The 20,792-nt window shown below is 55.1% G+C and overlaps 1 protein-coding gene across 9 annotated transcripts in view; it reads right to left on the bottom strand.

Moving 5' to 3' along the window:
- Positions 1 to 400: 400 nt before the first annotated feature.
- Positions 401 to 20,792, bottom strand: part of FGD3 (FYVE, RhoGEF and PH domain containing 3) — a 120,686-nt gene continuing 100,294 nt past the window's right edge. For 8 of the 9 annotated variants that reach the window (XM_030803054.1, XM_030803090.1, XM_030803136.1 and 5 more), the window contains 8 exons: positions 18,828 to 18,907; positions 17,175 to 17,205; positions 16,604 to 16,711; positions 14,638 to 14,700; positions 7,067 to 7,189; positions 3,782 to 3,922; positions 1,956 to 2,096; positions 401 to 1,299 (listed from right to left, as the gene is read on the bottom strand). In XM_030803054.1, coding sequence (XP_030658914.1) covers positions 1,048 to 1,299; positions 1,956 to 2,096; positions 3,782 to 3,922; positions 7,067 to 7,189; positions 14,638 to 14,700; positions 16,604 to 16,711; positions 17,175 to 17,205; positions 18,828 to 18,907 — 939 coding nt within the window. In that variant the 3' untranslated portion in view covers positions 401 to 1,047. The remainder of the gene's footprint in view (positions 1,300 to 1,955; positions 2,097 to 3,781; positions 3,923 to 7,066; positions 7,190 to 14,637; positions 14,701 to 16,603; positions 16,712 to 17,174; positions 17,206 to 18,827; positions 18,908 to 20,792) is intronic. The other variant, XM_030803373.1, reaches the window with a different exon arrangement.

Below are 20,792 nucleotides of genomic sequence, written 5' to 3' on the forward strand. Positions count from 1 at the left end.
GTCTTCCAAGGTGTCTCCACATGGTGCTATATGGATATTAGAGGGGCGGGGGTCCTGACCAGTGAGCACCCCCCATCACTGGTCCCTAAATTCCCCCACTGTCTCCCAGAGGCCCTCAGGGCTCTGGCGCAAACAGTACCCCCACCACAGTGGCCTTTGCAAGGTCCCCACTGGCACCATCTTGAGTGCCCTGCACCCCTCCCTCCCCATCTCTGAGCCTGGCCATCTTCATCTGCCACCTGCCCACCCCCTGGCAGGATAACAGATGCAGAACTGCTTTCCAGGTGGTGTGTGTGGCCGGTGTGATTCCATCACCCTTGTCCCTCAACCCTTTATCAGCCGGCCCACCTTGCAGCAGGACCCCGCTGAGGGGCTGGGGAGAGAGCACCGAGGCTGTGCCCACTGCTGGTGGCCAGTGTTTATTTATGCAGATAAGCACTGTGTGCCGCTAGCATCAGGAACAGCCACAAATCTCATGCGCCTGCCACTCAGTGGCTGGGGTAAGTCCTAGCAGAGCTTCCGAGCGCAGTTATTTAGGAACCATGAGTCCAACTAGGATAGGGCAGGCCCACCTCCTGGGGGCTGCAGGCAGAACCTCAGGAGAGGACAGAGAAAGGAGGTGGGAAGCGAGTCACGATTCAGCTCACATGGTGTAGACAGGCTGGGCAGAGGTGGGGTGGACCACACTGCAGACCAGCAGGATGTGGCTGTCCCTGGCAGCGCCCATGCTGCCTCCTTCTGCCTTCCGGGCCAGCATCACCACACGGCCCATATGGATGATGGTTACTTTGGCAGTCGGCCCCTGCTCTGGGCCACACTGCTGGTGCTGGAGGCCAGGCTCTTAGCCAAGACTTGCTGGGTGACCCTTGGCCAGTGGCTGCCCCTCTCCGGGCCTCAGTTTCCTTCCCTCCAAAGCCAAGTGTCCTAAGCCCTGGGCTGTCGGCTCACCCTCAGCAGTCCAGGGCGCTCTTCATGTGGCCTCCAATGCCACCTCCCAGGACAGCACAGGTCCAATGTGGTGGTGTGCAGGGCAGTGGGAGACTCAGCTCACGGAGCAGCTGTGCCCATAGGGACCTGAGGCTGCAGGGCCCCCAGGCTGTCCTGGGCTGTGTCCCCACGGGCAGCGGTGCTTAGGGTTTCCAGCCACCGCTGCTGCAGCTCTGCGGAGGAGGCGCTCAGGTACCAGGATTGCTTGGCCCACTGCAGCTTCCACACATGCCCCGAGTCCAGCCTCTCCTCAGGGTCCGGCACACTCAGTTTGCAGCTGGGGAGAGGGATGGTGCGCGGCAGCCGGCCATCCTGCAGCAGAGGAGCAGATGGTCAGCGGGGCCTCAGCTTCCCAGCCTCGGGCTCACCTCAGTGACGCGGGCCTCTCCCAGGAAGCCACTCCCAGACCCTTGCAACGCAAGGCAGGTGCTGAGCCCGAGGGGTCTGGTGGCTGTGCCTGCACTGCCTTTTGTCAACAGGAGGACAGTTGGTGGGGGGACCCACTGGTTCTCCCTGAGGGAGATATAGGGAAGGGGATGCCCTGCCCACCTCACCAGACCCCCAGACTCCATGGCCTTCTTTGGGCTGTCTGGCCCCTGGGGAGGCGAGGCAGGACAGGCCAGCCCCTGTGACAGAGTAGCAACTGGGGCTCCAAGGGGCCAGGCCAGGGCTGTGTTGGTTCCTGAGTCTTACCTGACAGGTTCTGTGGCTCCTGGCCACCCTTTGTGCCCCCTTGGCCCACCCCTCCTTGCACCCTGGCTGGCTCTGGGGTCCACCCAGGTGCCAGTAGGTTCTGTCTCCTGTGACTGGCGAGCAGAAGGAATCCTGCACTGCTGGGGAAACTGAGGCCCCGGGTAACACTGCTCAAGCAGGTGGGCCCCAGCTGGTGGCACAGGCCTGCTGTGGGTGCCTCAGGCCTGAGGCTCTGGGCTGCTGGCCTGAGGGCTAGGTGGGGTGGGGACACGTACCTGGCTACCTCCCTGCAGGTGCAGCACCTGGGGATCTGACATGGGGATGGCGGCCCACACCTCGCTCCAGGTCTCACCGCTGTCTGACAGCCGCAAGGGGCTGCAGAGCAGGCTGGGCTGGGGGTCTGCAGTGGGTGTCTTCTGGGGACACAAAGACACAGGTTAGGGGCAGTCTTGCCTGCAGTGGTCACGCCCTGTTCTGAGGAGGCTGGAGTAGGGCCAGGGCCACTGCTTGGGAAGAGCTGGCTGTGGAGACATGGCCAAGGCCTACACAGAGACTGGGACCAGCCTCACCCAGCTTGCAAGGGTCACTAGAAGCCTGCAGGACATAGACGTGTGTGGTATCAGAAGGGGTTTGCAGGCTGGGCCCTCCAAGGGGAGGGCGTCCATATGCTGGGTCAGGACACATCAAAATCACAGGAAAACCCAACAGCAAGTACCTGAGGGTGGGTCACGGGACAGGGACTTCAAGCGTGTCAGTTCTACACACACCATATACATGCACATACAGCACACACACATGCCACACACACAGGCCCTCCCTCTGTCATGTCACTGTTGGAGCTACTGTCCACCATTTGGACATGGCTTAGACACCCCCTGCCAGAGCTGGACCCCTCAGACCTGGGCCCCCCTTTGAGGCCAGAGTCCACCTTACAGGGCCCTGGAGGCCCATGCCCCAAGGACCTGGGGCTCTCAGAACACACTTTGGTATTTAAATTGCAGGCCTGAGGGAGCTCAGTGGGCAGTGCAAGGTCCTTCTTCACCATCAAGACCATTCAACGCTCAATCCTAATAGACTTACATCCTTGACTTCTTAGACCAAGGACCTAGGTCAGGGCTCCAACCACAGCTGTTAAGTCAGAGCAGCTGGGACCCTGAAAACACACCCCCCGATCACCTCACTGAGCCTCTAGGAGGCAGATCAACACTAGAAGCTTCCCAGGAGACCCCAATGTGCAGCTGGTGCTGCAAACCACAGGCTGTGTCGAGTGGAGAAAAAAGGCGATGAGCTTTTCTGGAAACTCACGTTTTCTTTTTCAGCTTTCCTGAAACCCCCCAGAATAGACTATTCTTGAGGAAGGAAGGCAGGGAAAGCAGCAGCTACTCTCAGAAAGAGGAGTGGAGGAGGAAAAGAGGAAGAGAAGGAGGAGTGCCGGGGAAAAGAAGATGGGGAGGAGGAGAAGGGGAGGGGGAGGAGGAGGGAGAGAAAGGAGGAGAAGGAGAGGGAAGGGTAGAAAAAGTGTACAGGGAGGAGAGGGAGCAGGAGGAGGAGGGAGAGGAGAAGGAGAAAGACAGGGAGGTGGAGGGAGAGGAAGGAGGGGGAGGAGGAGGAGAAGGGGACGGGGAGGAGGAGGAGAAGGATACGGGGAGGAGGAGGAGAAGGATACGGGGAGGAGGAGGAGGGGGCGCCTGCTTCCAGGGCCCTGCTCACCCTCTGACAGCTGGAGGTGAGGCAGGCAGAGAGAAGGGCAGTATCTCCCCTCAGGTGGGCCTCAAGGCCTGGACTTGAGGGCAGCTTCAATGTATGCCCTCCAACCAGGTGACCAGGAGTGATACTTGTTCCCTTCTAACTCCTGGATGCAAATGGTTCCCAAGCCTTGGCCCTGGCTGGTCCCGAGAAGCCAGCGTGCACACACGGGATCTTCTGAGTGTGTTCCCAGCCTGGGGTTCCACTGAGACACACCCACATCTGTCCTGGTCCCAGGGACACTCCGAAAGCAGAGGCAGCTGGAGCTGCTAGGGCACAGGAGCAGGTGTCTAGAGGCTCTGCTGCGCCACCAGGAGGGGAGCAGGAGCTGGGAGCAGGAGCTGGGAGCACCCACCTCTGTGCTCTGCCTGGGCTCAGCTGGAGCCTCAGGGCTGGGGCTCTCGGGCGCCACTGGCTGTGTCAGGAAACACTCTCTGCAGACACGGCTCTGCCGGCTGTTCTCGGCCTTGAACTCGGAGCACTTCCCACAGATGACCTGCCAAACAGAGGGCACCTGTGACCCCAGCACCCTGGGACAGAGGATTATCCAGGAAGAGGCCAGAGGAGAGGTGGAGTGGGCTGGAGGTGGAGTGGGCGGGAGGTAGAGTGGGCGGGAGGAGACTTAACACAGTGTGGGGAGGGGTAAGAGCTTCTCCTTGAGGGGAGCCCTGTCTGAGGGCAGAGAGCAAGGCTGGCCCTGCTGGGTGTCTGGTACCCACCCTCCTGTCCTGGAGGGACCAGAGTCCAGGAGTCTTGTGTGCATGGGTGGAAGAGTGGGAAGAGCCACCAAGCACACGGGAAGACGCCCCATCACTGGCCATCAGGGAAATGCAAATCAAATTCATAACCAGAAACCACCTCTCACCCCTCAGCATGGCTATTTTCCAGACAAACAATGACAACAGCGACAAAAAGAAAATAGTGTTGGCACAGATGTGGAGAAATTGGAATCCTTGCACTGTTGTTGGGAAGTAAACTGGTGCAGCCTCTGTGGGAAGCAGTAGGGTGGTTCCTCAAAATGTTAAACACAGAGTTACCATATGATGCAACAGTTCCACTTGGGGTATGTGCCCACAAGAACTGAAAGGAGGATCTGAAGGGATGTTTGTATATTCATGTCCATAGCAGTGTTATTCATGATAGCCAAAAGCTGGAAGCAACCCGTGTCCATCGGCAGATGAATGGATGAAATCGTCATGGTCTGTCTGTACAGTGGAATGTGATTCAGATGCATGGGTGGAACATGGGAATTTAGCCAAGGAGTGCTCCTCAGTGGCTTTTCCAGAGCCTTTCCTACTCTGAACACTCCCAGCAGGCCCCTTTGTGCCCCCTCCTCTGGCCCCTCCAGCTGCGTCCCATCGGTGGTCCTGTCTCTGTCTGCCTCAGTCTCCCTCCCTCTGCTGGATCCTTTTTTTTTTTTTTTTTGAGACAGTCTCGCTCTGTCGCCCAGGCTGGAGTGCAGTGGCGCAATCCCAGCTCACTGCAAGCTCCGCCTCCCAGGTTCACACCATTCTCCTGCCTCAGCCTCTCCGAGTAGCTGGGACTACAGGCGCCCGCCACCACGCCTGGCTAATTTTTTTTTGTATTTTTAGTAGAAACGGGGTTTCACCATGGTCTCGATCTCCTGACCTTGTGATCCGCCCGCCTCGGCCTCCCAAAGTGCTGGGATTACAAGCGTGAGCCACCGTGCCCGGCCTGCTGGATCCTTTTCCCAGCACACAGAGGCTCCTGCTGTCTGAGGGCCACCCACACCCACTTCTGCATCTGCGTCTCCTGTTCCATCCTGCCCTGTGTACTGAATGTTGCAGATGACTTGGGGTCCTTGTTCAAACCTTAGGAAATTCTAGTTTCAACCTAAACCTGCGGGCACAGGCTGCTAAGGGACAACAGCACTCACTGAGCTCATATTGCAGGTCTCAGGAGCCACAGCAGAGGGCAGATTGCTCTTTTTAAGTGGATGGAAGGACCCCTCTTCTGGAGTCCTACTTTTATGGGGATTTTATTTTTGGAATTTCTCTTTTCTCTATCACTTCTTGTGTGAGGAAGCAGGAATACGGGGCAAACCAAGGCAATGAAAGCCAAGCTAAGCCCTAGCAGACTGACGTGGAGATGGAGTGATGTCACTGAGGGCACCGAGCCACCTCTGCTGTGTGGGGAAGTCCAGGTTGGCCATGAGGACGCTCACTCCAAGGAAGATTAATGGAGGCCGCAGCTTCTGATCCTGAGTAGTCACAAAGCCTGAAGCCTGGAGTTGAGCAGGGAACTGGGCACGTATTCTGAGGATGGCTCTTAAAGCAACAGATTCCCCTCAGGTCTGATGGGGAAACCAGGTTTGAGTTAAATCCCCCAATTCTGGAGCAAAAACTGCACCCCAAACTGAGAGTTCTTTAAGAGGTACAGATCACATTTCCCACTTGCCTGCCCATCCATCCTCTACCATCCATTCATCCATCCATCATCTACCCATCCACCTGTCCACCAATTCATTATCCACTCATCCATTCATCCATCCAACCATTCATCTATCCATCCTCCACTATCTATCCTTCATCCACCCATCCATCCATACTTCTGTATGCCATCCAACTATTCGTCTATTCATCCATCCATCCATCCATCCATCAATTCTCCAGTCATCCATTTATACTTCCTATATATCCACTTCCATTCATACTTCCATATGCCATTTATCTAACTACCCACCTATCCATCCATCCATCCATCTCCCCATCCATCCATCCATCCATCCATCCCCCCATCCATCCATCCATCCATCCATCCATCCATCCATCCATCCATCCGTGCATCCATCTACCTATCCATTCACTCACCTCTCCATCCACTCATCCATTCATCCATCCTTCTACCCACCCATCCATCCATCATCCATCCTTCCAAGGACTCATCTACTTATTCCCCTCCCCCTGCTGCCCCTGGTCATGTGGCAAAGTTATGACAAGTAACATCAACCGCTTCAGGCACAGGTTGCTGGCACCCTTTGGAAAAACACCTCCAAAGCATTCTGTGCTGAGATCCAGTTGCTAACATAGATTCAACTTTAATCTCTTAACCTAAAGATACTTAAATGATCAGTTCCTTCCTCAGGGATACTTTTACATTCACTATTAAGCATTGAATTTTCTCCATTCTCAGGAGAAAGGGCTTTGGAGTGAGGGGAATGGAGATAGTGTGCAGCTGGGGCACCAGCCGGAGGCATTGCCTCATCACATGGGCCCACCAGGCCTTCAGCACCACTGGAGCGCTGGGGCAAAGGCCAGCAGTAGGACCTTCCAGCACAGCCACACCCTTCACCTGTCTCCAATACACCTTGCAAGGAATGAGGACTATCATCTCCTTGTTCTCAAGGTCAGCCAGCTAGGGGTTCTGTGGTTCCAAATCCAGCACTTTTTCAACCACAAGGAGTGTTTGTTGAGCACCAGAGCTGACCAGAGAAAAGTGATTCGATCCTACTTCGGACAGGACAGTTTTGCACCCAAGGGCATCTATATCCATGAGCCAGGATCAGGAAGCCCTTCTGTGCAGGGCTGGTGTGCATGGCTGGTGTGGTGCTGGTGAGGACTCAGCTGCTCTGTCAGAGCGGGGTGGCCTCCTGTCCCTGTCCCACTCTCCCGGGACTCACCGCCCCGCATAGCTTGCAGTGATGCCTCCTCTTGGTGATGGAATTGAAGGTCTCACCACAGCTCTTACAGCTCTGCTTCTCCTTGTCACGTCTGGTCTTAGAGGATAGTTTTCTGGGCTCGAGCTACAAGGAGGCAAATAGATGCCATCAGCTTCCGAGTCACGTGTGCACCCTACCCCACACGGCAGTGGAGTGGCAGCTCTCGTGACTGTAAAAGCCACGCAGGCTCAAGGCAAAAAGTGGAACATGCAGAAGGGAATGAAGTGAAGAGCCAAGTCAGCCATGTCTCTCTTCCCTCCCTCACCCCCCAGCAGCTGCCTGTGCCCATTGCCCCAAGTAAAGATTGTAAGTGGATCAAGATCTTCAGTTTGGAACAACTTGGCCAATGACTTCATCTGGTGCATCTGAGAAACTACTGAAAGGAGCCACAGCTGAAGGAACACATTGATTGCTAGGGCAGGCAGTGGGCAGCACAGCTATGGCCTGCAGCCCTGGGGACGGGGGCATCCCTGCCTGCAACCCGAGCCATGTGGCCATGTGCCTGCTCTATGCTGGGCACCAGGGGGCCACACCCTCCAGGCACGCCACATGGATGAATATAGGTGTGCACCCACATGCCTGAGTGTGCAGACAAGCATGGCAACATTTTAGGGGGAGGCTGGACGCAGTGGCTCATGCCTGTAATCCCAGCACTTTGGGAGGCTGAGGCAGGTAGATCACTTGAGGTCAGGAGTTTGAGACCAGCCTGGCCAACATGGTGAAACCCCATCTCTACTAAAAAAAAAAAAAAAATACAAAAAATAGCTGGGCGTGGTAGTGGTAGCGGGTGTCTGTAATCCTAGCTACTCGGGAGGCTGAGGCAGGAGAATCGCTTCAACCCAGGAGGCAGAGGTTGGTTGCAGTGATGCAGTGAGCCGAGATTGCGCCATTGCACTCCAGCCTGGGCGATAGAGTGAGACTGTGTCTCAAAAAAAAAAAAAAAAAAAAATCTGGGAGGACATGTGAGGAAGCCATGAAGAGCTGAGGCCAGGGTCAGGGGCTGTACCCTCCTCTGTCTCCTGTGCCTGAACTGCCTACAGAGGAGGGTGGTGTGGAGGCTGGAGCAGATGTAGCCTGGGGCTGCCCAGTCCAGCCTTGATTTCCCTGTCTGATTATGAACAGTGAAAGGTGGAGAGACCCCAGGCTCCTGCCTCCTGTCAGCTATGAGACCCTGGATGACTCACCTTTCCTTTCTGAGCCTCAGTTTCCTCACCTGTAAATGGGATGGGTGACTGGTCCCTGGGCCCTAAGCCTCATCACAGTACATAAAACCCCGACTACGTCTGGCAAGTTGCTAATTACCCTTTCCTGTTATAATAGCCTGCAACCCCTGGAAAGGCCCCATCATTTGATGAAATGACTTCCTAGGCTTTTGAAGCTTGGTCCACACCCAGCATTTCCTCTCTGGGGAGGAGGCGCCTCCCTTGAGACACTTTGTTATGGGTGCAGAAAACACCGTTAAGAAGACTTTAGGAAAAGGCAAAGATATGTATCGAGTTCCCCAGAATGTCAGAGCTGGAGCTGCCACTAGAAATGTTTATCTCAACCTCTCCAGTCAGGGAAACTGAAGCCTGCAGGTGTTTTCTTTTTCTTTCTTTTTTTCTGTTTAAAAGAAAACTGCCTAAAATAAGCTTACCATTAGTGTAGCTGAGCAGAATAAAAACAGGTCTGGGATATGCTTTAAAATATTACAGAAAACAGAAGTGTGTGTGTGTGTGTGTGTGTGTCGGGGCTGGGGGCCGAGGGGCCATAAGAACAGCACCAGGCTGAGGTTTCTGGACCTGGGGAGGGACGCTCACCGGGGTTATCCCCACTTGTGTGGGTCCAAAATTGCCATAGGAAAATGCTAAACAACGTACACTTAAAAAAAGTTTAACATAAACTCTTCAGGTTTAAGGAGAAAGAGGGCCAGGCGCAGTGGCTCGCGCATGTAATTCCAGCACTTTGGGAGGCTGAGGCGGGAGGGTTGCTTGAGGCCAGAAGTTCGAGACCAATCTGGGCAACATAGTGAGACCCCCGTCTCAATAAAAATTCAAAAAATTAGCTGATGTGGGGGCACGTGCCTGTAGTCCCAGATATTTAGGGGGCTTAGGTAGGAGGATCGCTTGAGCCCGGGAGGTCGAGGCTATAGTGAGTTGTGATCACACCACTGCACTCCAGCCTGGAGGACACAGCAAGATCCCAACTCAAAAAATAAAAAAAAGAAAGAAAAAGATGAACTGAACTGGTTGGGGTTGAAGAAGCAAGAAAGGGGTGGGTGGCTCAGATTGGGCATAAGCACTGGAGGCTGTGGTGGGCTGAACTGTGTCCCCCCAAGTTCATATGTTGAAAATATAATTCCCAGTATCTCTGAATGTGACTATATTTGGAGACAGGGCCTTTAAAGGGACATTAAGTTAAAATGAGGTCTTAGGTTGGGCCCTGATTCAATCTCACTGGTGTCTTTATAAGAAGAGATGAGGACACAGAGACACAGAGGGAAGACCGTGTGTGGAAACAGGGAGGAAACTGGCATCTCCAAGCCAAGGAGAGGTCTCAGGAGAAACTAACCCTGCCCACACCTTGATCTCAGACTTCAGCCTCCAGGTAGTATTTTGTTCTGGCAGCCCCAACAAACTGACACCAGTGCCTCTGTGTAAATTCTGGCCAGGCACTTCCAGCTGTGTGGCCTGGTCTGTGGTCCCCCTTCATTGGCCCACCTGCAGGTCCCCCCAGTGCCCAGCCTGCTTGGCACAGAAGCCCAAGGGCAGGGCTGGCTCCTTTGAGGGTGACAGGGATGCTCACTTGCTGTGCCACAGCCCCCGGCACCTCTGCTGAATGGGCCTTGCTCCAAAGACACGGGTGAGGCGGCCTGGACTCCCTCTGCAGTTTCTCTCACACTCACAGTGGGGGCTCCAAGCACACTAGGCGGGGAATGGACATCACTGACCTGGCGGCAAAAACCTGTTCTCCAGGTGGGCACCCAGAGAGGCTGGGAAGTGGGAGTGATTAGTGGAAGGGCGGCCCCAGTGTGCACCTCAGCCTAGAACTGCCTGCTCTCGAGGACCCCGGAAGGGGGACCCCTGCCACGGCACCCAGGGGCAGCACTGCATGGCAGCTGAGAACAGCACAGGGCGTGCTCATGGGGCAGGGGGCAGCAGGGGCAGAAGGAGCGAAGAACAGCCATGTGGGAGGACAGGTACCTGCGGGGCTGGGTGAACAGCAAGAGCTTGGCCTCTGAGGACCAGCAGGGACCGGGTCCCAGTGAAGGGACAGAGGACAATTCTGGAAGCAGCGAGTGTGGCTCAGGGCTGAGGCAGTGCCAGGAGTCCCACTGGCTTCCTTTATCTGGCAAATCTTCCCAGCTATGGAGCTGAGCTGAGCACTCGGGGTGGGTCCTGGCCCTGCACCAGCTCCCATGGAGCTGAGGCCCACAGCCCACCGAGGCCAACCCTCCAGCTCCCATCATCAAGGTGTGGCTGAATTTGTAGGTATGACCCAGTAGCTGAGAGGCAAGAGGCCCACCTGACTAGCCAGGGATGGTCTCTCGGCCATGCACACGCCCCTTTGTGGATGAAGTTACCACGCAGGTTGACCCAAAGAAGGGAGCTCAGGTTTTCGTTGTGGATGTCGGGATATCAGAAAAGCTGGGCCCAAGTCTCTCCAGGAAGATGGAGAACTGTGGCTTCCTCAGTATCTGACCGAGTGACTTCACCCCGAAAGCGCCCAAAACACACCAGCGTTGACCCAGAAAGTGGTCTCCACCAAGGGCCAACGGGGCTGCCCCCTCCAGCATTTTTTCTTGAGCAAATTGAGCTGCACATCCAGGAACGGGGGGCACAGCTGAGTTACACAGAATTGGAGCCCAGTAAGTGGCCCTGATGAAACTGAGTCAGTTTCATCAGATGCTGGAAATGACCCAGCGGGGGACACAGGCTGTGGGGCGCAGGCACTGCCTGGGGCTATTCCAACAGGAGGGTGGCCAGGCTGAGGCCTGATGCCTCTGCTCCAGCCCTGCCCTGGAGCCCCGAGGGTGGACACAGGGCGTGGCCTCGTCCCAGGAGGGGCAGTGCCTGAGAAGAGGCTCTGGCACTGGCCTGTCAAGGGTGCCCTTAGATGCCTCGCTGGCACCTTGGAGGGGTTCGTGTGTCACCCATGGTTGGTCTGAGGCCCTGAGAGACCTTTTGGATTCTGACATTTTGTGTTTCTGTTAAGAGCAACTCGATGCTTGCCCATCAGGGAAGGCTTTGAATTCTGCAAGGCCCCTTGCAAAACTTCCTGGCTTGGGTGTAGCTTCTCTTAGGAAAGGGGCTTACAGGGACTATACCACTGAAGAAACTGGGCTCAGGAAGTAAGCTGAAGTTTGGTATAGTATAGCAAAAATCACTGTTGTTGATGAGAGAATGAACTTGCTTTTGAGTGCTTCGTAAAACGCACACTGAGCTCACCTCCATCACACCACATTCACCCTGTGCAGCTTGACACAGACACTGAGCTGTCCCAGCTCCCAACCTAGTCTCAACTCTGCTGTTTTTGCTCACATGAAGACACCAGTGAGGAACACAGGGCCAGGTCAGGCCACATCCACTGGGTGTAGGGAGGCCCTGGGCTGGAGCTGAGGTCTGTTGTTGTTTGGTGGTCTGTCGTGGGCCCAGCTCTGGCTTGGTGTGGGTAAGGGACAGAGACAAGAGACCGGAACTGGAATTGTGACCCTGAGTACCTGGCTCCCTGGGCTGCTGCAGAACCTGAGGCAGCTGAGCCCTGGGCCAGGGGAAGTAAAGGAGTGGGGCAGGCAGCGCTGTCCACCCAGCTGGGCGCACCCATCGAGGCACAGCAGGTCTGCTGGCCACAGCCTGCTCCAGCAGATGCCCGGACACTGACTGAGGCCCTGAGCCCCAGTTACCTTCTCGCCTGTGACGGAGGCAGGTGGCCAATATGGGCATTGCCTGTGTGGCCAGCAGTGCCTGACAGCTTCTCTGATCTCTCTGCCCAGAGCCAAGTGAGGCTCAAGAGGTGGCATTTGCTCAAAGCCCTGCTCCAAGGCCATCTCCAAGCTGTGTCTTCCCACAAGTTAAAACATTTTAAACCATGGCCTTGCAAGTTCTTCCAGCTAGAACATTCTCCTGTCCGGGCACCAACCCAGGGTTAGACTCCCCAGGACCCTGTCCCACACTCAGACGCCCTGTGTGGATCCCCTCAGCCAGGCCTGGGCTCCTGCTGTTCCTACAACCCACCCAGGTCCTGCCCACCCAGGGCCTCCCTCAGCACGTGGCCTCCACCCACTTCTGCTTCCTTGTCTCCCCAAGACACTGAAGGTGCCTCTCCATGTCCTGTGGGCTCACACCCAGGACAGACGCATTCACAAAGGACAGGTGGTTCTCACTGAGCCTTGATGCCTCTGCGGCAGGACTGTGACCACGGATGTCTCCATAAGCCTGGCCCAGGGCCCAGGGCTGGACATGGAGGATCATCGGGCAGAGGCCAGCCCAGTTCATTCCTTATGTGAGCTGTGTGTGTGGGAGGCAGTGCTCTGTGCCAGGGCGTCACCATGGAAACTGTCAGGGATGTCTGCCCTGGCTGTGGGATGCCAGCATTGGGGCTGATTAGGCAGTGCCTCATACGCATGGGTGTGGGCTGTCACGTCTCCACTGTGACCCTGTGATTGTGTGTCCACTGTGGGCAGCTCACGCTTCTGTGGCTGCACTCACACTATGAGTACACATTGCTTTTCATAACTTTCCTAAATGCTCCAGAAAAGGGACTAGAGAGCTCTGTGAGTCTGGGGCACAGCCAGCCTCACACTTACTGTTTGGCAATACAAAAAGTTGCTGATGGGTGGATTCCCATCATAGGCTGGGCATGGTGGCTCACGCCTGTAATCCCAGCTGAGGCGGGTGGATCACAAGGTCAAGAGATTGAGACCATCCTGGCCAACATGGTGAAACCCCGTCTCTACTAAAAATACAAAAAATTAGCTGGGCGTGGTTGCACGTGCCTGTAGTCCCAGCTACTTGGGAGGCTGAGGCAGGAGGATCACTTGAACCTGGGAAGTGGAGGTTGCAGTGAGCTGAGATTGTGCCACTGCACTCCAGCCTGGGAAACAGAGAGAGACTCCATCTCAAAAAAAAAAAAAAAGTTGCTGATGGGCGGGTTCCTGTCATTAAGACATTTTTATCAGGGGCCCCCGGGGCAGGCTACAGGTCTTCATAGACTTGGACAGAGCAAACAGCAGGTGTCAAGGCCCTGGGGCCTGGCAGGGCAAGGGGAATCCGGGGCATCTCAGGGGAGGGTGGCCAGGAAGCCCGGTGAGGCCAGACACAAGAAGAAGAGACAAGTGAGAGAAGATTCTCTCCTAGGAGGCCAGGGGACCACTTTCCCCCAGGCTGCCCACCCTGTGTCAGACTTCCTCATTTCAGTGTTAATAAGATGTCCCTGTAGGGTGCCTGTCTGCTCTGCAGAGGCCAGGTGGCTGTGCTTTGTGAATCTGGGGTCTCTCCTCTTGCCCGTTGGGATGTATTTGCAAGTCCGCCCACGCCTCCACACTCTGTCGTGCCCCTGAAACACTACATCCTTCCCGAGGCCTCCTGAGTTTCTTCATGGTTTCCCAACGCCCGGCCAGCCCAGATCATGATGGGTGGAGCCTGGTAAAGCTCAGGTCATGGGAGGGGGCAGCCAGCGGCCAGCCCACCTGGACAGACCCCTGTCTTGGATGGGGCTAGGGCAGCCACCTGGGGCCACGTCATTCCTGAGCCTGCACAGCATGGGGTGAGGCGAGGCGCCTGGAGAATCACCCTCCTGCATCTGGGTGCAGCAGCCCCATCGGGATGCTCCACGGTGATGTTGCTGTCAGCGCTGGGGAGTGCCAGGCCTGGGCGCCAATGATGATGGCTCCAGGTACAGATGCTCTCGGCCCTCATCCTCTTTAACTTCCCAGATTAAATGGAGGGAGGCAGGCCTTATCCCAGTTCCGACAGCACATCCCCTGGCAGGCGGGCGCGTGGACACAGTCTGCCTGGCTGGAGCAGCACCCTTGTGGGCTGGCTGCCATAAGGCACACGAGAACACAGACGGGGAGAGGCAGGGAGGCTCAGGCCTCCCTGGCCGCGGCTTGGGGTGAAGGACTAAGCAGTCCTCTGCATTACTGAGCCTCCTAAGGACCTTGCACTGTTAATACATGCTTTATGGGACAATTCACACACGTTAAGAGCATAAATGTTCACTTGGAGCTCAGCGGATTCTCACATGTGTGCCCAGCTGTGTGACCACCTCCAAGCAGGTAATGGACACCCCCACACTGACAGGCCTCTGCGTGCCTGCCTTACAGAGTCCCCTGCAGTGACCACACAAGTCATCAGTGCCTGGACTCAGACATAGCTTCACCTCCGCACACCCAGGCCCCCAGTCACAGTGAGCAGGGCACGCTGGCCCCTCAGCCCTCAGCCTCCAGGAGGCCCTGGTCTGACCCTCCCTCTCCATCTTCCCTATAGGTCATCCTGGTCTGACCCCCTGCTCCGCCTTTCACCCCTGCTGACCACTGAGCATGGGGCACTTACCCCTGCTGCACCCGAACCACCTTCAGTGGTCACCACAGGCTCCACAGGGCTGGTGCTTGTGATCTGGAAGGGACACAGAGGCTGAGTGAGAGGAGATTCCAGGGCCACGCAGCCCCTGTGCAGCGAGGGGGCAGTTCCTGAAGCCCCCAGCACCTCTGTGCATTGAGGGCAGGCTCAGGAGCAGGAATTCTCAGGCCTAGGATTTGCTGTGCCTCTGGGGAAGCTGCTCCCTCCCTGGGCCTGGCCTGAGCTGGAGGCCTCTCCTAGAAGGAGCATCTTCCAGTGAGGTGGGTGGCTGGTGGGTGACGCCTCCCTCTGGCCCACCCTGTTCAGGGGCTCTAATTTATACCAAGTCACCCAGTGAGTGAGGAGGGTCCCTTTGGGTTCTCTCTCATTCTCCAGGGTTCCTTGTGGAGAGTCTCTGCAGCCCCCTGACTTTCTCAGCACAGTGAGGCTCTGGGCTCAGCCTCTGGACAGAAAGGGCTTGGCCAGATTTAAGGACAGCCAGGCTCAATGTCTCACATTCCCAGGTCACCTCCACTCAAGGCAGTCCCAGGACTCTTTCTTTCTGGATGGTGCAAAATCCTTGCAAAGTAAATGCAGAAAGCAGAAAAAACCTAGTGGACTTGATACAAATATGAAGTGGATATGGGGGAGGTGGGCTGTGCCAGGCAGACCCCTAGAGGTGGTAGGGTGGGCAGAACCAGCCTGGAGTTGGGATTCAGGCCTTCGGGGTCTGGACCAGGAGGCGAGAGTTGGGCACCCTCACTCTGAGTCATGCCTGGTGCCCCCGTGAAGGCTGGAGCTGAGGGCCTGGCATAGGGTTCAGGGCACCGTCTCTCCTGGGTGCCTCCCCGGATATGTCCTTGCTACAGTTCCAACCCCTATGCCTTGTCCAGGGCCAGTGGCTCCAGGGCCTTCCTCGCAGCGGGCAGAGATCGGCCTCCTCACCCAATCCTCTCTCCCTGACTCCAGGGAAGCCCCGGGGGGAGAAATGGCTGAGACTTGGCCCTGAGGCTGCAGCCCTGACTCCCTGGCCAGGCTTTGAGGCAAGGACCCTGTAGCTCTGCCTCTTTCCCAGCCTAAGTCTCCAAATGAAATCCCCCTGGGCCCTTGGGGCAGCTCCACATGAGGATGGGGAGTGAGACGCTCCTACTGCTTCCCTCAAGGGGCTCTGAGCCACCATCTCCCAGGACACGGGGGCACTCGGGGGGAAATACAATCACAGAAAGGTGTCTGCAGTCATGGGCTGTGCTGGGCCAGATAGAGTGGTATGCGGGCAGTGCACCACAGCCCTGTGATGCCAGTTCCACCACCCATGGCCTGGGGACGTCACAGAGCTCCTCAGACTCAGTTTCTATAGGGATGATGTAACATGCCTTGGTGTGTAGGATGCTGTGCAGAAGGCACCAGACAACCAAACAGGTCACGCAGGAGCACTTCCTCCACGCCCACATCCTGCTTTCCCGCCCACCTGGGCGCTGACCACAGGCCTGGGGCCCAGCAGGCTGCAGTGGCACTTAGTGGAGGGTGGGTAGGGGTGAAATTAAGTTCAGCCTAAAGCTGCCATGGGAAGGTGGCCGACTGTTCAAACCACGTTCAAATACGGCAAACGCGGAGCTGTAACCAACCCAGCTGTTTCTGTGCCTCACTTTCCTTTTTCTGTCCATAAATCCTCTCTGACCACACAGCAGCTCATGAGGCTCTCTGGACCTATTGTGGTCTCAGGGGTTGTAGGGGGCGGGTGCTATCCCATCCACAAATAGTTGTTTGCTCAATTAAATTGTTAAATTTAATTTGTCTTAAGTTTTTCTTTTAACACAAGGGAGTGCCCGCTGTCCTGGTCCCTAGTGTAGCAGGAGGGAAGCCTGGAGGTCAAGCTGCCCACCCAGATGCCAGTGCCTTCTGCTCTCCACAGGCAGCCCATCCCCTGGAGGTCCCTCTGCGCCCCAGGCCACTGACTCACAGGCACGTCTGGAGAGAGGCTGGGGTCCTCATCCTGGCTGAAGGCGCCACCGAAAGCCTTGAAGGTCTCGCTGTTCTGTTTGTGCTTCTCGATGGTGGCCTGGATGATCTGGACACAGCAACACAACAAGGAGGACTATCAAGGGGCATGGGAGGATGCTACCCACAGGAGGGACGTGCCTGCCTTTGTCCTGAGGACAGGCCTTGGCATTCCCAGAACGATGCCCAGGCCACTGGCCATCTCCCTTCCCCCCTACCAATGATGTGGTCTCCCCACGGAGCTGTCCAGATTGAGGAGATCCACCCTGAGCGGGGAACCTGGCCTGTGACTCCACCAGGCCCGTTCATGTTTATTTGGGGGCCCTCAAAGAAATGAATAGGTTGAAAGGCTTGTGGCATCTGAAGGTGCTCATGAAGGCACAGTGTGGTCACCGCATCCCTGCAGGGTGCAGCACAGGGCCAGCAGTCCTGGAGGCCAGGGCCCCCACCCTCTGCCCCAACATGAATGGCCTTACTGCTCAATCACTCAATCACTCAAGCATTTGGTTACTTTACAACTTGAGAAGCTTCACCTGAATCCATTCTTTCTTCTCTTCCTCTGTCCTATAAAACCAAAACAGTCTTGTATTAATCCAGTCTTGGATACTGACTCTAAATGACCAGCCCTCTCTCAGCCCTGCAGCACACCCGAGCCACACACTGGCTTGTCAATGCAGCTCAAGGATTGGAAGATTGGCCCCAAGGGCCTCAAAACACTCGTGGCCTGGTGGGGCCAGGTGAGCCATGTGGAGCCCTCTGCAGTGGCTGTAATTCAATGCCTCTTTGGACCATAATGGGTCATTACAAAGACCCCACTGTTCGTGGGGTGTGGGAGAACAGAACTCCCACGTATGGCTAGTTAGAGCACAGCCTGACATCACCTTAAAGCGTAGTGTGATAACAGCCACCAAAATTTCAAACAGATGCACTACCCTGTGACCAGCAATTCTATGTCAGCAATCTATCTGACGGCTACAATTACACATATGCAGAAACACCTAAAAACAAGGACACTGCTTGCAGCAGCATTTGTGATGGCCAGGTTCGGGAGGAGCCCAGGTCCTCGTCAGTGGGAACTGGCTAATGAACATAATGGAAGATTATGTTGCTTTAGGAATGGTGTGCAGATATGGGATGGTTCTTGACAAATTAAGTGAAAAAGCAAGATGCAGGACAGGTTATACAGTAAACAGCCATCTGTGATTTAAAATGTAGATATATGTGCATGTGCATAGAAAATCCTAGAAGGGGCCGGGCGCGGTGGCTCACACCTGTAATCCCAGCACTTTGGGAGGCCAAGGGGGTGTGGATCACCTGAGGTCAAGAGTTCGAGACCAGCCTGGCCAACATGGTGAAACCCCGTTGGATTTTCACTCAAACAAAAAATTAGCCTGGCATGGTGGTTGGTGCCTGTGATCCCAACTACCCAGGAGGCTGAGGCAGGAGAATCACTTGAACCTGGGAGGTGGAGGTTGCAGTGAGCCGAGATTGTGCCACTGCACTCCAGCCTGGGCAACAAGAGCGAAACTGTCTCAAAAAAAAGAAAATCCTAGAAGGATACTCAAGAGAGGACTAAGAATGTGCTGGGCCTGCTGAACAGGCGGTGGGCAGAGGCTTAATTTTCATCAACTTCCCGAGGTACTGAAACCGCCCTGAGTCCCATAGATAGTTTATCTGATAAACATACAAATTGACGCTTCTGGTCTTAGAGATTGAAAGTTAACATTTGTTTTATCTGAGTTCCTTCCTCAGAAAACACCTTCAGCCCTCTCAAAAAAACCATCAAGGGACTGAAACTCACCAGGTCACCACATCCAGGCAATGAGATGCCCAGACCCTTTATTCATCATGATTGCTTCCTTGCCCCTCCCTAGTTCCTGTTTCTTATACATTGTTACATTTATTCCCTGCTGTATAATGCCCCTAGTTTTAGTTGGTAAGGGAGATGGATTTGAGACTGACTTCCCATCTCCTCAGCCAATTAAAGCTTCTTCCTTGGCAATAATCATCTCAGTGATTGGCTTTCTGTGCAGCAAGCGCAGGACCTAGACAGAACCCTGGTGTTTCGGTAACAGTACTGTTAAATTTTAAGCCATGTATAAATAAAAACATATTGCAAGGTCATCCAGTTTAGAAAAAGAAGACATGAGGTCAAAGACGTTCACTAGAAACAGCCCGTTCCGTACCGTGTCTGCAACTCCAGGGACCTTTTTCTTCCCATTATGATGAATGTATGTGCTGTGTTTGGCTTGACGATATCCTGCACCTGAAGGGGCAAGAACAAAGAACAAAGCAAACCCAGGCTGGTCATTTTAGCTCCAGCCTCATGTTTTCTGACTTAGAAGTGTTTCCCCAAGGAGGTAACAGAGGTGAGCCTGCGGCCCCACAGTACTGCAGGGAGAGGGGTGCAGAGGCTCAGGTCACCGTGGCTGCTGCACGAGCTGGTCCATCAGGGACAGCGGGCCTCCCATCCTGCTCAGACACAGCTAGGACCGCTCGTCTTCTGTGCTTGGAACTCTGCTGACCAAACCTGCCCCCAGACACCCAGCCCGTCAGGCCTCCTCCCCATGTCGCCCCATCCATCCTCCTTGAAGACAAGCCATTCCCCACAGGCACTACTGGGCACTGCCCCCCACAGCAGCCATGTCCCCTTAGGATGGAAAGGGATCTCATGAGAAGAGGGAGGATGGCCTTAGCCACCCTGCAGAGTCTGAGCCCCTGAGCAGGTGCGCCCTGAGATTAGAGATGTAAAGAGAACAACGTGTGCCCAGAACTAATGAAAATGGGGTCACTTCTTCATAGAACCGCAGCCACAGATTCCATCCTCCTCCATCAGGATGAGACCACAGAGACCATGGCCGGGCGCGGTAGCTCACGCCTGTTCCATGTCTCATTGCAGTGGTTGCTGGGGGACTGGAATGGGTCCCTGTCCCCTGTAGGGAGGGCTCTGAATTAATGGGTGCTCCAAAAATATTTGCTAAATCAAAATATGTAATCATTTGCTTAATGCCACCAAAAATCCCTTCTTACCTTGAAATTCTCTGAATTCAGGTTAAGAAAAAAAAGACTAGATAAAGTATCTTTTTTTAAGGTTATTTTATTATTGTTTTTTAAATTATTTTTGAGACAGGGTCTTGCCCTGTCAGCCAAGCTGGAGCGCTGTGAGTGGCACAATCATAACTCACTGCAGCCTTGACCTCCTGGGCTCAAGCAATTCTCCCACCTCAGCCTCCCAAGTACCTGGGAATAGAGATGTGCACCACCATGCCTGGCTAATTTTTTTTTTTTTTTTTGAGACGGAGTCTCGCTCTGTCACCCAGGCTGGAGTGCAGCTGCACAATCTCGGCTCACTGCAAGCTCCGCCTCCTGGGTTCACGCCATTCTCCCGCCTCAGCCTCTCCAAGCAGCTGGGACTACAGGCGCCTGCCACCACACCCGGCTAATTTTTTTGTAGTTTTAGTAGAGACGGGGTTTCACCGTGGTCTTGATCTCCTGACCTCGTGATCCGCCTGCCTCGGCCTCCCAAAGTGCTGGGATTACAAGCGTGAGCCACCGCGCCCCGCCATGGCTAATTTTTTGTTTTTCATAGAGACACGGTTTCACTACACTGCCCAGGCTGGTCCCGAACTCCTGGGTTCAAGGGATCCTACCTGAGCCTCCCAAGGTTCTAGGATTGTAGGCATGAGCCACCAAAACTACGTGCCTGGCTTTTTATAGTATTTCTATACTTTTCTTTTGTTTCTCTATAAAAAATCGGTCATGGCTGGGCACGGTGGCTGATGCCTGTAATCCCAGCACTTTGGGAGGCCGAGGCAGGTGGATCATGAGGTCAGGAGTTTGAGACCAGCCTGACCAACATGCTGAAACCCCATCTCTACTAAAAATACAAAAATTAGCTGGGCATGGTGGCGCGCACCTGTAATCACAGCTATTCCAGAGGGTGAGGCAGGAGAATCCCTTGAACCTAGGAGGTGGAGGTTGCAGTGAGCCAAAATCACGCCATTGCACTCCAGGTTAAGAAATACCATTAAAAATAATGACTAACTAGGCTGGGTGCGGTGGCTCACGCCTGTAATCCCAGCACTTTGGGAGGCCGAGGCGGGTGGATCACGAGGTCAGGAGTTTGAGACCAGCCTGGCAAACATGGCAAA

The sequence above is a fragment of the Nomascus leucogenys genome, chromosome 1a (genome assembly GCF_006542625.1).
Source record: "Nomascus leucogenys isolate Asia chromosome 1a, Asia_NLE_v1, whole genome shotgun sequence".
Taxonomy (NCBI): domain Eukaryota; kingdom Metazoa; phylum Chordata; class Mammalia; order Primates; family Hylobatidae; genus Nomascus; species Nomascus leucogenys.